Below are 14263 nucleotides of genomic sequence, written 5' to 3' on the forward strand. Positions count from 1 at the left end.
GTGGTTTCGTGCAAAGTAGATTTTTTTGTTCTGTCCTTTTCTGTGGCTTTTACTCGTCTGATAGTTTCTATTATTCGGAGCGTTTTTTGTTGCCGTTGCCATGAGTATGTTTATTTTAAAAGACTGTTTGCTTAGGGACGTCACTGTAAATCTTGCATTGTTGGGTGCTGGCGTAGGGAAAGCATGCCCCTTCCCTGTCGGGTAAATTCCTCTGGCTCTTCAGCCCTATCCCAAAGAAACTGGGAAGACCTGAGAAACAGGCTGCTGGGCGTAGGGAGAAAGGGACGTCAGAGCCAGATGCCTGTCGGGAGCGAGGGGAGATTGCCGGTGCCCAGCGCTGCAACAAGGAGGCAAAGGACGCRCTTTTTCCCCTGGAACCTGCCCCCAATATGTTTCTGACGTGTGCAAGCCGCTGGGATATTTATAAGTTGGAGCCTTATAGCATAAAAATGACTCAAGTATATTTTAATATTTTAGAGCCACAGGTCTTACGTGGTTTGTTCTCTAAAGATTGATTTAACTTCTTATTAAGGGAATTGGGAATTCAGTGTGGAAATCTGAACAAAATCTAGATAGTTTTTATTTTTTTAAGTATCTACCAGTGTATCTCAGTGGGGAGAAGAATTTCAAAGCCTGTCCAGCCCTAGCTTGAATTTTTGATTCTCCTTTTTCATTTTCGTTCCCAAGGTGTTCCTGGTAAGGAAGAACACCTCAGCATTATTGCATTATTTTTAAATAAGCCACAATCATTTTAAGGATCTCAGGATAAAAAAAAAATTGGCTAGTGCTTTGATTTTTTTTCTACTAGTTTGCAACAGTTTGATAATCGAGATGTGAACTGCATGTAAATGRAAGGATGGGCAATTCTAATTGTAGGACTGTCTGTCTGGCATAGAAAGCCCCTTTTTCTTTAATTACCAGTGGATTTTGAAAAGGTGTGAGGTGAAGCAGAGCTGGCAGGGCCTGCCCTTGGGAGCAGCACAGGGACTGCAAGAAASGTTGCTTATGACTGGGCACTCCCAGAGCTGCGTATGGATTTCGTACTGCGTGGGAATTGCCCCCTCCGTGGTGGCAGGGGGCTGCAGTGGAGATGGTGGCTTTGCTCTGCAGATGGTGACTGGCTCGGTGTGCTTTAACGTGGCTGCAGTCGCCTGGGCAGTGGGCACTGGCTCTAGACAGCCCTCAGATACCTCAAATTACTTTAGGAGAGGATGAAGGGATCCTTGCAAGGGTATTTCAGAACAAGGTCTGTACTCTTTCCACATTGAAGCTTCCTATTTAGGCTCATACAAATTGGGCGAGATTACTAAGATTGCTTTGTGCTGACATTCACACCTCTCTGTGGGGAAAAAAAGTTACCGCTGGTGTCTTCCTGAGAGGCGTAAACTAACGGCCAAAGGGGCAGGCTGCTCACCTTTGCAGACATCCGGTGGCTTATTCCAATTGCATCTTTTGTATTTCTTTCCTGCTCTGTAGGCTTCTGACCTGACTGCTGCCTCTCGGGAAACATCTTTATGGTGCTCTTTGACAGAGACCTCCTCCTTCCTTGCTTTTCTGCCAGCTGGGCGTGTATGTGGAGGGGGGCAATGGTTTTTCTGTGCATGAAATTATTGATATTTAAACCTCTGAAGCTCACGTAACTCGCAAAGGTGGAAAGCCCGTCCCTGCCTGGAAGGTGACCGCAGCGTGCTCGGGCAGGAGCCGTGGCTGCGGTGCCGCTGCTGCCGTAGGCGTCGTTCCCGCTTCCTGCGGCCGCAGAGCGAGCCCGCCGTGGGAAAGACCGGGGCTGCTGCGCGCTTCCCTTTCGAGGCAAATTGTTCCTGCTGCCACGCTGGAGCCTTGGCCGGGAGGTRACAGAGCTGGCATTTTCATATCTGTACCTGCTTTCAAAGCAGAAATCAATAAGCTGCTGAAGTGCTTTTCTCTTCAGATGGCTCAGAAATGCTATTTCTTTCCTYGTAGAAATTTTTGTAAACTTGAAAGAATATCACGAAAAAAATGCTCCTCTCTGYCCACCCCATTAATTCTGCATGCTCAGGACAGAATTAACCTTGGCAAGCCTTCTAGAGGAGAGAGTAATTCTAGCCTTAAAAATCTGCTGATTAAAGCTGGTTTCAGGAATTCGATTTCACTTAATGCGTTGGCTGGGAGCCCAGCCCAGCATTAACATAGCCACAGACACACACGCCTCGGCATCTTTTACCTTTCCAATAAATAAATAAATAAAGCCCCCAGCTAGTGAAAACCCTTTTGCCAGTTTTAAGCAAGAATTCATTTTAAAGATTCCTTTAACTAAATGCATTGAGTGTGTCGGCTGCGGTTACCTGTCTCCTAAGCAGATGCAAGGAATGCAACTTAGGACACCACAACATTAATTAATTACAGCGTTGGTGGTAAGTGTAGACAGCTGATCTCATTCCGGTCAGAAGCACAGTGGCAGGTTTTCGGAAGAGAAGATTCGGGGAGTTTGGCGAGGAAAAGCATCGAGTGCCTAGAGAGCGGCTGAAGGGTTGYGTTTGCCCCACCGCGGCCGCGTGGCTGCCCCGCGCCGCAGCTCCTGGGAGTGCTGGCTGGGCTGAGAGCCCCCRCCGCTCCCGGAGGGACAGGCTGTCTTATGGACAAGAGCTGGAAGGGCTTCAGGAGGGAGACCGCAGGGCGGAGGGAAAGGCTCCACCACACGTCTGCCTGATCTGCTCTCCGTCSACCAGGCATTTTGCAGCTCCACCAAGTGGCCTGGACCTGGTGTGAGGCAGAAGCAGGTTCAGTCTCTACTGTTTTTTCAAATGTAGGAAAGGCGGCCAGATCCGCCCTTCAGGTCTGCCATCTGTGTTTGGCGGATGCATGCCACTAAGCCCCCCCAGATAAGTATAGCTTTGAGGTACTMTGTCCTCTGCTAGGCTTAAATCAGAAACCTGGAGATAAAAGGCTAAGTCTCTCAAGAAACTGCAGTTTCKTTCTGAAAAGTTAGCAGGGAAACTGTGAATCTCAGGGGTGAAAATGAGGGGAATAAGGTAAGACTAATGGCATCCTGATGTTTACTGCCCACACATTGTTGCTGCGGTTGGCAGTGTGTCCAGAGTGGGCTCCAGGAAGAGATTGCCTCGTGCTTTGCAAATAGCAATTTCCTTCTCCCGAGGGGCAGTGCTAGGGAGCAGTTCAGGGCTGATCCTCTGCTCTTAGGGCACCACCAGCCTCTGCATGAGCTGCGTGTAGAGAACCCGGGTGGTGCCAGAGTTACGTAGGCCTATTAAAAATGCATAAGTCACAGAAGCCATCGATGGCACTAGGAATCCAGCAAAGGCCCAGGACTGCTTYAGTGTCTGTCGCAGCCGAGGGATGCGAGTACGTCCTCTGCTCATTGTGTGGGTCGTTGCATTTGCAGGGAAGAAAGGCCACCTCTCCCACTGAATGCTACACACACTTTTCCCTCTTGAGATCAGTGGGGTATTTTTGGCATTAACATTTTCTGAATTTGCAATCTTTAACTTCTGCATCAGCCTCTCGTTTGGGCACAGGAGTGCTGGAGGCACATCTCCTTTGCTCCTGGCACAAGATGGTTCTYGTTTGTAACAGTAAAACTTACCTTACGTATGCTGGTTCCAGTGACAGAGCACTGGAACAGGTTGCCCAGAGAGGTTGYGGAGTCTCCTCTGGAGATGCTCAAAACCCACCTGGCCGCGRTCCTACGCAACGTGCTCTAGGTGGCCYTGCCTGAGCAGGGGGTTTGGACTAGATGATCTCCAGAGGTCCCTGCCAACCTCAGCCGTTCTGTGATTCTGTGATTTTTTTCCTCAGATATGAGTTCTTCCTGCCCTGTTGTTTCTTTGACTGCCTCTTCTAGTTTTTGTGTGCATCTCACAACCCATCGTATAGCGTTAGCAGGCCGCAAAATTAGAAGCATGAACAGAAAGAGGGTAGTATTCCTGCGTGTATTGACAGTTATCTGATGTAATTACTTGCTGCTGCACCATCCCAGCCCCTGTGGTGGTCCTCATGAACAGGGTCATTTCACCAGTGACCTACAGGATGTTTGGGGAGAAGCTGGTTTTAAGCCCTGTGAGCTGTGAAACTGGAGTTTTTACGTGGTTTCTGTGTGCTTTGTTCTCCAGGGGAGACTGGTACATGCCCGACTTTGCCAAGCATTTCCTCAAGCCTGTGCCAGCTGTAGCTGCCGTTGGCATTTGGAGTCAGAACCTGACAGGCCYGACTCTCCTTAAAACCTGGTTCAATCATGAGTGCTAAACATCCAAAAATCTAGCCTGTAAGATTTTTACAGCTTGATAATTTTGCTTTTCTCAGTTGTAGCTCAGAAATACCATGGGTGCTCTATATTCTTTATGTTACAAAAAGGGAGATAAATTATTTACTTTATTTGCCCTTTCATGCCACATAACACATTTGTGCGCCCATATATAGTGGAGATTTGTGGTTTGTTCATCCCTTCACCTTTCTTCAGTAAAAAATYTGAAGAGGGATGCATGGAAATCCAGAGCTGGAGCACTGCCAGGAGAGTTCTGGGGAAATGGTGCAAATTCCCACGTGAAGCACCCATAGATCACGTAGAGGCCTSGCCAGGTGAAAAAGCTTTTGCTGTTTATTTTCCAAGCTTGCGCTGGACTGAATTCATGGCACAGCTGACTCGCTGTGTAAATCCAAATGTACTGTGTTATCAAATTGTAGTTCATCCTGTAGTGCTTAATTTATTACATTGGAAATCTTGCAAAACAATGAAGCTAACTGTTCTGAGATTTTTTGTTTATGTTTTAAACGCGGTTTTTATGCCTTTTTACCCCAAAATTCTTTTAGGTTCTTATTGCTGTTGTCACTCATGATGTCTTTATTCTGGAAACTGTATTTATCAAAATCTGTTTCTTCTGCTGGAAATTTTCTGCAGCTCTGTTAATTCTCAAATACTAAAATATAATTTCAATGAAGAAGAGTTCCCTGTGGTTTGCCAGGGATCTGCTTCATTCTACCTACTTAACTTAGGACATGTAGACTCAAAACATTAATGCGAGATTAGATCCTGTGCCACTTGTGTTAAAAAAAAAAAAAAAAAAAAGGAAAAGAAAAGAGAAATCACTTTTGTATTCTGGGTGCTTTATAAATTCTGTGCACTGTTAGGATTTTCTTAATGCTTTACTGAAATGCTGGGAAAAAATCACGGAGGTGGGATGCCTCTATCTAATTCATTTATTGACGCATCTAGCGCCTCGCACAAGCCAGATTTGGAGATGCGGAGCAGTTCTGCTGTCCGCCGTGCRGGGCGAGCGGCGGTCTCCCCGCCGGCCCCGCGAGGGGCTTAGCGCAGGCTCGGGGGATCCTTCCAGAGGGGCCTCCGGAGCCGCCGCGGGGAAGCGCTCGGCGATGCTGCACCCACAAAGCCGTTTTCCGAACGGGGGGAGCAGCTCCGAGGCGGCAGAGCCGAGCRTTAAAACCGTGGGATAAGCCGCGAGGCCGCGGYGCGGCCAGGAGTCGCTGTCGGAGACTGTCCTGAGCAAACGGCGTCTGCTTCTTCCCCGGGCTGGACGGCGGGATTAAAACGTCCAGCTTTTCCCAGGAGTATTTTCTTCAGTTTTTCTTCTCCGTCCCCCTCTTGTGTGAAATACACCCGAGACGTGTTTGAAAAYGTTATTAATCTGTCATTTGTGTTTTAAGAATGACTCTGCGCTCGAAGCCCCGAGTCCTTAATCCTTTTGGGCTCTGGCTGACCGGAGAGGCTCTGCGGCAGAGGCGATGCTGCCGCCGGCCTCCCGCAAGCGGCCAGGGGCCGGCGAGCCCCACGCCGCCCCGCGCCGCCCCGCGGCCTGCACGCTGTCCCGCGGCCTCCGCGCTGCCCCACGCCGCCCTGCGCTGCCACGGGCCCCGCGCTGCCCCATGGCCTCTGCATCGTCGTGGCCTCCGCACCGCCCCACGCCGCCCTGCGCTGCCGCGGGCCCCGCGCTGCCCCATGGCTCTGCATCGTCGTGGCCTCCGCGCTGCCCCACGCCGCCCTGCGCTGCCACGGGCCCCGCGCTGCCCCATGGCCTCTGCATCGTCGTGGCCTCCGCGCTGCCCCACGCCGCCCTGCGCTGCCGCGGGCCCCGCGCTGCCCCATGGCCTCCCGCCTGCTCGAGCTCCAGGTGACGCGGTCTGAGGTCCTGCTGCGGTTTTACCAGAACTGGGGCCGTCGCGACTTGCAGTTGCCGCAGAACTTAAAAATTGAGGGAAAGGACATAAACCACGAGGGTTTTTTCTTAATAGCAAGCAACCTTAAAGGCAAGAAACTCGCAGTTTGCTCAGTTTTGATATTTATTTCGGCACTTCAGGCATAAGGCACGCGTTCAGCCGGTAGATCTGTTTTATCGGAGCCTTTCAGCCGACGGCGTTCGGGTTGCTAGTATTTGCACAGAATGAACGTTTAAATTACCGCAGACAGTCTTCAGGAGTTCTGGTATTCAGAGCGTGGCAGAGCTCGCCACGTGGTTTCYTCCTTCTGTAATTGCAGAGTACTGGTATGCCTAAAATACATGTGATCCACGATCTTTCAGGAGAAGTATCTAAGGAAAGCTACAAGCAGATTACTCAATTTTTGCAATCTCACCTTTAAGGAAAACTAATCGCTTTCGGTAGAGGGAAATATATCATTGCACGCACAGCTGTCCCCATCCCCCAGCTGCGCTATATTAAAAGCCAACAAAGTCAGAGAAAAATATTGCTTTCTTAATAATAAATACATTTTGCGGACAGGAGTTGTACCACCATCTTTTAAATTAATTTGATTTTGGTTGGTTGGTTTGTACTGGGCTTAGCTCCCAATTGACAGCAACGTTTAAAAGTTTCAACTTACTGCAAATCTGATTTTCCTGCAGAAAGAATCCCTTAGCCTTGRTGATTCCCTTTCATTTCAGTTAGTCAGAGTTCATTAAAAAGAAAGTGATATTTTGGCATGTTGTATAAAATAATACCTGGTAGCATTTTTTCAGTTTATGTCTACCAGATGATGAACCATGGAAAGGAGGTTTTTGTTGTTTATTTTTTTTAAAGAAAATCTTAGAGCAAAGATTGAGATGCATATACCAAACTCACTGCCTTGTTGCACCAGGGTTCAGAGCAACGTAGGGAGATGTGATTTGTTCAGCTCTTATGTAGGTGAGTCTCAACTTTGGGKGAATGCTGTGCCTTATCTCAGAAGTGGCTATTAAGAGGGTCTGGCTAGCCTACTGAGTGTTTCTGATGGCCTTTGCTGCAGTTTGCAATGCTGATTTAGGATGTCGAGTACTTTGATTCCCATTATGCCCCTGGTAACGCAAGCGCATCTCTGGTGGAGGGCAAGGAAACCGCGTAATGGAGGACTTCATTGCTCCTCAGCCRTCCTGCTGCGGAGTGTGTGCAGGAACGCGGGGTACAGCGATGGCACCGTGGTGCTTTGGTAACGCGAGGAAGCCTCTGTCAGCCAGCTCTGGGCTGTCCAGCTGCGAGCAGGACAAACCCTGCAACTGATTCACTGCAAAGGGCTCTAGACTACGCAATGGTAATTTATTCTTGCTCCCTTAGGTTTTGCCTAGAGGCTTTTGGACTGTGGCATGGGGATCGCTAATGCTCTGTATCCCACTTCACTGAATTACACACTGGTAGATCAAAGGGGCCTTTGAACATGTCCTGTTTTGCACAGTGACCTGAGCTGGGAGAGTCAAACCTCTTAAAGTCTGAGGGCAGTGCCTGCTATGGAGAACTGGCCTTCTGAGCTGGGAACATTCCTCTTTGCRTACTCTTTGACTTCTCTTCAACACATTATGATGTTTAAGAAACATCCTCGTAAAATTTTGGCAGCACATGATCTGTTACTCTGCTCTATTAGCAGGATCAATGCTATGGACCGACCTCAGAAGATACCAGCCTAACAGAAACACCATGTTCTGTTGCTCCCTGGCCTCTGAGTGCTGTCTCTTAAACTGGATTATCGTCTGGGTAATGTTTTCTTTTACTGACTCTGTAACCGTTTTCTCTTTTTTTTGTCCTTAGTGTTTGTATGGCTGTTATGTCCATTCCTCCATCATCCCCACATTTCACAGAAGGTGCTACTGGCTTCTCCAGGTAAGGTGATGTTAAATTCCTTTCTCAGGGTATGACTCTATTTGAACTCGGATGGCTGCAGTTTTCATTGGTGTTGTGGAAGCTATGGCTCAGCTACTCCTCTGTTTTCCTAAAATAGCGCAACTTTGTTTAGAGATGTATTAGATTATTCTATATGTAAATTTCCAGCAAATATAAAGCGGGTGCCAGCTTAAATATTCCCTAAACAGAGTTCTGTTTGGAATTCTTCTAGTGCAAAGTATGTGGCAAACGGGCATGAAAAGGGAAMAGAACTATCTTCCTTCAGTAAGGAGTTTAGGAAGGGGGAGCTTTGTTGAGTTATTAAATGTTTTTTCTTCTCACTAGTGTGGGCACAATAAAGCCCTTGGAAATTTCAGGCAGATTTTTCATCTTTGTTCTGCCATTTTTAGRTTATGGCCTGATATTAGGCTATAGGCTGTGGTAAGTGATAGGTTCTCATATCCATCTTTTGAATTTTACCTGGGGTGGACATTTGACAAACCAAGAATGCTAAACATAGATTTGCTGAGCTATTCATATTGACAAGTTATTGTTGCTTACAAATGCTAAGCACATGCAAGCATTTTGTTTTCTTTTGTTAGGAAGAAGTACTTGACAAATATTGTAATAATATTACTGTTTTAAAAATTAAACCTCCACAGTCCTGAGAAAAATGGGTTCTGTGTAAGAAGTAAATGGAAAATTTCTTTTCCTAGTTTAACAATCACACGTCCATATTAAAAAAAAAGAAAAAAAAGCTGTTGCTTTCAGTGCTGCTTGAAAGACACCCCACAAATAATAGAGATCAGTGGCCAGTCAGTGGACATAACATGCTGCGTTTCCAAGAGGTCTTTGCATCCTTTAGATATGAATGTCATGTGTTGGGGGGCCTCCACRGAGGAGACCTGTGGTGTTGTGGCCTCACTGAAAAGACAGTGCAGCCGTACTGAGATCTGCAGGCCTTCAGCTCTTTTCCTAATAGCAGATTTTCCGCAGAGCCCTCTGATGTACTTGACCTGTGCATGTGGCTAGATGTTGCAGGTACTAAGAAGGGGGAGCTGCTTATAGATATAACTAAAGAAGCCATTGAAAGTTCACAGTTCAGTGCACTGAACTGAAAAAAATCTCTAAACTTGGAGTCCAGTTTGCCTTGGGCAGCAGGCAGCTGTTTGTTTTATTATTTAGCTGCTGTCTCTGCCGGTGCCTGTGATGGATGATGTGACATGAGAATTCAAATGAAACTCTAAATTCATTCTGATATTCAAGGACTGCACAACTAGTACTCTGTGTGCTTCCCTAGTTAACGCTTCTCTCAGGTGTCCTCCGTGAAAGTAGAGAGGATGATGATGGGTAGAACAGGAGGTCGATTGGTTCCTCTCTGGTCTTGCGGTTCCCACTTAGGAASAGGATTTTGGGTTCGGGGATGGTGAGAAGAATCTCTCTCCAAAGTCCCTCCGAGCTCTGGGAAGTACAAATATTGCAAAGATACTTTGCACGTTGAGAGGTGTTTACCTTTTCTCAGCACATATTCCAAAACATCAAATTTTTGGAGCATGCAGCCTTGTCAGTGGTGCTGTACATCCTTCCCAAGAGCAATGGCTGCTGTTCTGCAGCAGTCCCTGAGCCTAGGCTTCAGTCATCTCAGGGGTCTGCAATTTTCCAATATCACTAAAGAGGTGCCCTGCTCATTAAGTGTTTCACATAAACTGAAGAGCTTGAGAAAGACTTTAGTTTTTGAGGCAATTCACAGGCTAGGTAGGTGAATCCCCCCTATATTCCAAGCAGAAGAGATGACTCAACATCAAAGTGCAGAACTCCAATCTAAAATGAGACTGTGATGTTTAAGGGAGAGAGGTGGCATGGGGAGCGTGAGAACTGCTAGCCAGTGAAAAATGTGGAGTACCACATTTGGTGGTCAGGAGATAGGAAATGTAACCACAGCATCAAGGTTAGTGTTCAAAGGTGGTAGCATGTACCAGCTCACCACTGTTAGCCCTCTCACTTGCAGCAAAGTGCTTCTGTCAAACAGAGACACAGAGGTGTGTCTTGTGGTTATAATCTTTCAAACCACAAAGCTTTCTTTTGCTTTCAGAAATTGTTTTCTAACCTTGCACACCTTGCTGCAAGAAAATTTCCCAAGATACTGACCACTGATGCACCATCCTGAGTGATGTCCATACAGCCAGAGTGCTGCCCGGCCAGAGGCAGTCGCAAGATCCTCCTCCATTGCTGGCTGGCCACACTGTAGCAGTCGTTATTGCATAGGTTAGCCTTCCTTAATCACAGGTTTTAAATTTCTTTTTTAGTGTGTGCATGTGTGTTGTCTGGAAGTATTGCTGGATTTTGCTGTTGTGACTGTTGGCAAGCTTATATCCAGTTAGTTACGTTGCAGAACCTTAAGATCTTCTTAACAACAACCTGAGCTCTTGCTCTTTCACGTTGTGTTGTGTGTGCATGTGGTCACGCAATGACTTTTAGACCATCTTCTTCACTCTGATAATTGATTAGGATTGAGAGAAGCGACTTGGAAGTACATTTCTTATGAGCCTGTTTATAAAATGTGATGCAGGACATTTTGTGGTGAGTGAACCGTACTTTTATTCAGAAATAAAGATACAATGTGCCTTTGCTTTGTGAGCCATAAGTTTGATTCATGAAAGCATCTTSCAGACCTAAATGGACATCCATCAAACGTGTTCTCAAGATTATGCAACTGGGGGGAAAAAGTTAGTCCAGAATAAATGACTTCTTTCTAATGCCTACGCAWTATTTCTGTTTAACTCCAAGATGAATTTAGGCAAATAAGACTAGAAGATAGAGCTGCTACGATGCATGAGAAACTCTGATAAGTTGGGCTTTTTGTGTATCTGCTTCGCAGTAATGGCAGGGAGGTAGTTTGTACATTTGGAGTTTGCGTGACTGCAGCGTTCCTGAATCTCCTTTTAGATTTTTAACTAATAAAGTGTATTTTTTTTCAAATTTGAAACTTGAGGGTTAAGAGTTTAAATCAGTACATAAGAATATGAACAAGACTATTTTGCAGCTCTCTCCTGACATCAAGGGAAAGGCAGAAGCTTGTCACCTCTAAAATTCAGGCTGCCAGTTAAGTACTTGATTGTTTTAGCAGGTTAACTTCATATTTCTGCACTTGAAGTGCTGGTCTCCTTTTCTAATGACAATTAGTACCTGTGCAAGTGGAAGGAAAACTGGTGGTTCTTACAAAGATGCAGTTTTCCTCTTTACATAACTGGCAGGATGTCCTCATTCCAATAAKTATTTTTTTTTTCACACTATTTTTCAATACAATCTCCCTTCCACAGTTGAAAATGGAGAATAAATATGAGTATCACTGCCTTTCAGGAACAACAACAGTATCTTCCTATCTCTTTTCACTTGCTCTTTAAAAGCACTGAGACTTGATTTGAGTAAGCTGAGTGATGATGGTGGGACTGCTTCAGTATGCTTTATTTTATTATAAGGTTCACCAGCATCTCGTCAGCTTTATATTTGCAATAAACTGCCACCGTGGGTAAAGAGTTGGTGGCTGATAGGTGTRTGTGTAGGCTTATATGCAGCAGGGGAAGAGCCTAACCAAAGCAATAATCCCAGAGAGGAATTTCCTAGCCCTGTGGGGAAAGGGGCARTTCCAGGTGGCAGCAGTCTCGGCTCCTCTGATGCCTGGGAGTGTCAGGACAGTGCTCAGCAGGTATGTCGTGAAGCTCCTCGTGAACTGCTGAAGTGCTGTTTACACAGATATGTGAACAGATATGAGTCAGTCGTACCAGTGACCGTTGCTCCCTACCTGGGCTGTTGTGCTGCCCAGAAAATCTCTCTGACATTGGGATGAAATGTCATTTTCTTGGTTCCCAGACAGAGTTTTGGTGAAGCTGTAGATGAAATTTTGCTCCAGCTCTGAACTGTTGTTAGGCGAGATGTGGGTTTCATCTTTATGAGAACAGCAGGCTTGCTGAATAGGTGGTTAGAAATGCTCGTGTTTTATTATGTCTCTTACGACCTGCTTTGCAGAAAAGACTAGGCTGTCTTCCCTAGAGGGAGGGTTGGTCTTATCTCTGAAGTCCAAATTCTTTGACATTTTGAGACAGCACCAAGTATGCTAATTTGAAACAAAGGCCWGCCCTCTGCTCCTGCTGAGCAATGCCAAGAGTGACAAGCTCCTAGGGCCCGGAAGACAGATCCTCTAGAGGCTGCAACTTGGTAAGATCCGTTAAGATCACCCTCATTTCCTCAGGCGGTCAGCAGCCAGGCAGCTTACGCAGTCTGCATGCCTCAATGCAATAGTAAAGCTGCAGGCACACRCTTTCAGGGCTTAGTGAAACTGTCACGACTGCGTTTTGCACCAGGTTTGCTACATCTGCCATGTTTCCGTCAATTTGTACTGCTGTTAGTCAGCCCTGGAGGAGTGCAGGCCGTGTTCCCATCCTGAGATGTTGTTGGTTGCAAGGACCTGTGCTACTGCGGAGCCTTTTGATCCCGTGGCAGAGCCTGGACAGTTTGAGGTGCAGGTGGCTGAGCACTGCTGTTACTCGTAATTCCCCTCTGCGAGCAGCMCAGGCTCCAGTGAACTCTCTCCTGTCCCTGCTCAGAAGAAAAGGAATGAAAAGCTCTTTGCAGGTACATAGCCTGTGTTCATATTACACCTTGTAAATGACTTCTGTCTGCTCATTGGCAAACTGAGGCCTCTTATCTCTGCCCCCAGGGCAGGACAGGCTGAAGGAGGCGTTTGCATTGCAGAGCAGCCCAGGACATCAGGAGCAGTCCGTTTACAAGTGTGTCAGAGAAAAACGTGTAATAGAAACAATATTCTCTCTTTATGAGGCTAGTACTTGATTTCCAAAGCCTGGAAACCGTTTGGGTAAAGGTGAGTGAATTCTACTGGAGCTGCGGGGCTWGGTGGTACGCAGATTTGGCAATGAGTGCTACTAGGAAGATATTTTTGGACTAGTTATCCTTTGACATTTACATCTTACTGCTTGGGAGGCTGGCAGGGCCAAGTAGTTTTTTGTGCTGTGGATTCAGTAAATCTAGGAGGGAAGAGGAAGTGTGATTTATTGGCCTGGATTTCTGGCTGTCAGYGGAGGGCACTGCTGCATTCAACCTGCGTGATAAATATGGGACTAATACAGACATAAAAAAAAATTTTTTTTGCTTTTTTGCCAGAGATGTTTCTGGAGTCTCTGCAGCCCACCATACCTACTTGTATACCTTAAATCTGTACTGTTGATACAGTACAATAAAAAAGTATTTTCATCTCCCTTTTTGTTGCAAAGGGCACACTTACTTGAAAAGAATTGTGCATGGCCAGAGAAACATTGTCTATTATAAGATGCATATGCATGCCTCTCCCATCCTTTCTTCTTCCATTTCACATACTACATATCTGGCTTCAAAATACTCTACAGCCCCCCAAGTTTCTCTTTTTTCTTACTTTCCCACCATCTTTCATTTCACTACGACCTGAAAATGACACTCACATTTTCAAATAGATATAGATGGGGCAATGTTTTACCATTAATCTCTAGCAAAATGTTTGGATCTGTAGTTCACGCAGATTGGATGTTGATTTTCAGACTTAAGCCGCATAGTATTTACCTGGAGTACAAAACTTATCACCTGTAAGTCTCTGGTCAGTAAGAAATAAATACAATTAGTTATTCTGTGATGTGGTCTTTGTTTTATTGGATGATCTTCCTCCAGATCCTATTGTCAGGGTAGATATTGATTGAAAAATCCCCATGCAATTATTTTTAATCCTTTCTTGCTGGCGTTTTCAGTATAAAGGCCAAGAATCAAACAAGTCATAGAAATATCGGTCTTGGGTGTTTATATAATGTTGTAGTCATTGCTTATATGGCAGTATCCTATTTCTTACTTAAGCAACTTGACATTACTGTTCAGGTTTGGCACAATGTACTTTCTCCTGAAAGGACTAGTCAAAGGGATAAGAAATGAAAACCAGTTAACTGAACCCTCCAGGGACAAAGTGCAGTTTTCTAAGACTCTGCTGCAAGAAGTTTTCCTCCCTCAGGTGAAAACTAAGACTAGAAATTTTCCTTACGGAAAAATGTAAATTGTAGAGGTGTGTGATTTAAAAAAAAAAAAAAAAAAAAGAATATGGATTGGAACCTCCGTTGTGGTAAGGGCCCAAGGTGTAGAACGGCGTAGATCT

At 45.8% G+C, this 14263-nt stretch overlaps 1 protein-coding gene and 1 long non-coding RNA gene across 5 annotated transcripts in view; one reads left to right on the top strand and one right to left on the bottom strand.

Moving 5' to 3' along the window:
- The window catches only part of CAMTA1 (calmodulin binding transcription activator 1), a 421647-nt gene that overhangs the window by 225600 nt on the left and 181784 nt on the right, over positions 1 to 14263 (top strand). For all 4 annotated transcript variants that reach the window (XM_085311536.1, XM_085311532.1, XM_085311534.1 and 1 more), the window contains one exon: positions 8005 to 8076. In XM_085311536.1, coding sequence (XP_085167662.1) covers positions 8005 to 8076 — 72 coding nt within the window. The remainder of the gene's footprint in view (positions 1 to 8004; positions 8077 to 14263) is intronic.
- On the bottom strand, positions 449 to 2611 carry LOC146592153 (uncharacterized). Its single transcript, XR_014896658.1, has 2 exons — positions 2384 to 2611; positions 449 to 1880 (listed from the first exon to the last, which is right to left on the bottom strand). It is a non-coding gene; the product is annotated as an uncharacterized LOC146592153 (long non-coding RNA).

This window comes from Rhea americana, unplaced genomic scaffold (assembly GCF_003343005.1).
Source record: "Rhea americana isolate MKP2758 unplaced genomic scaffold, rheAme1 scaffold_343, whole genome shotgun sequence".
Lineage (NCBI taxonomy): Eukaryota > Metazoa > Chordata > Aves > Rheiformes > Rheidae > Rhea > Rhea americana.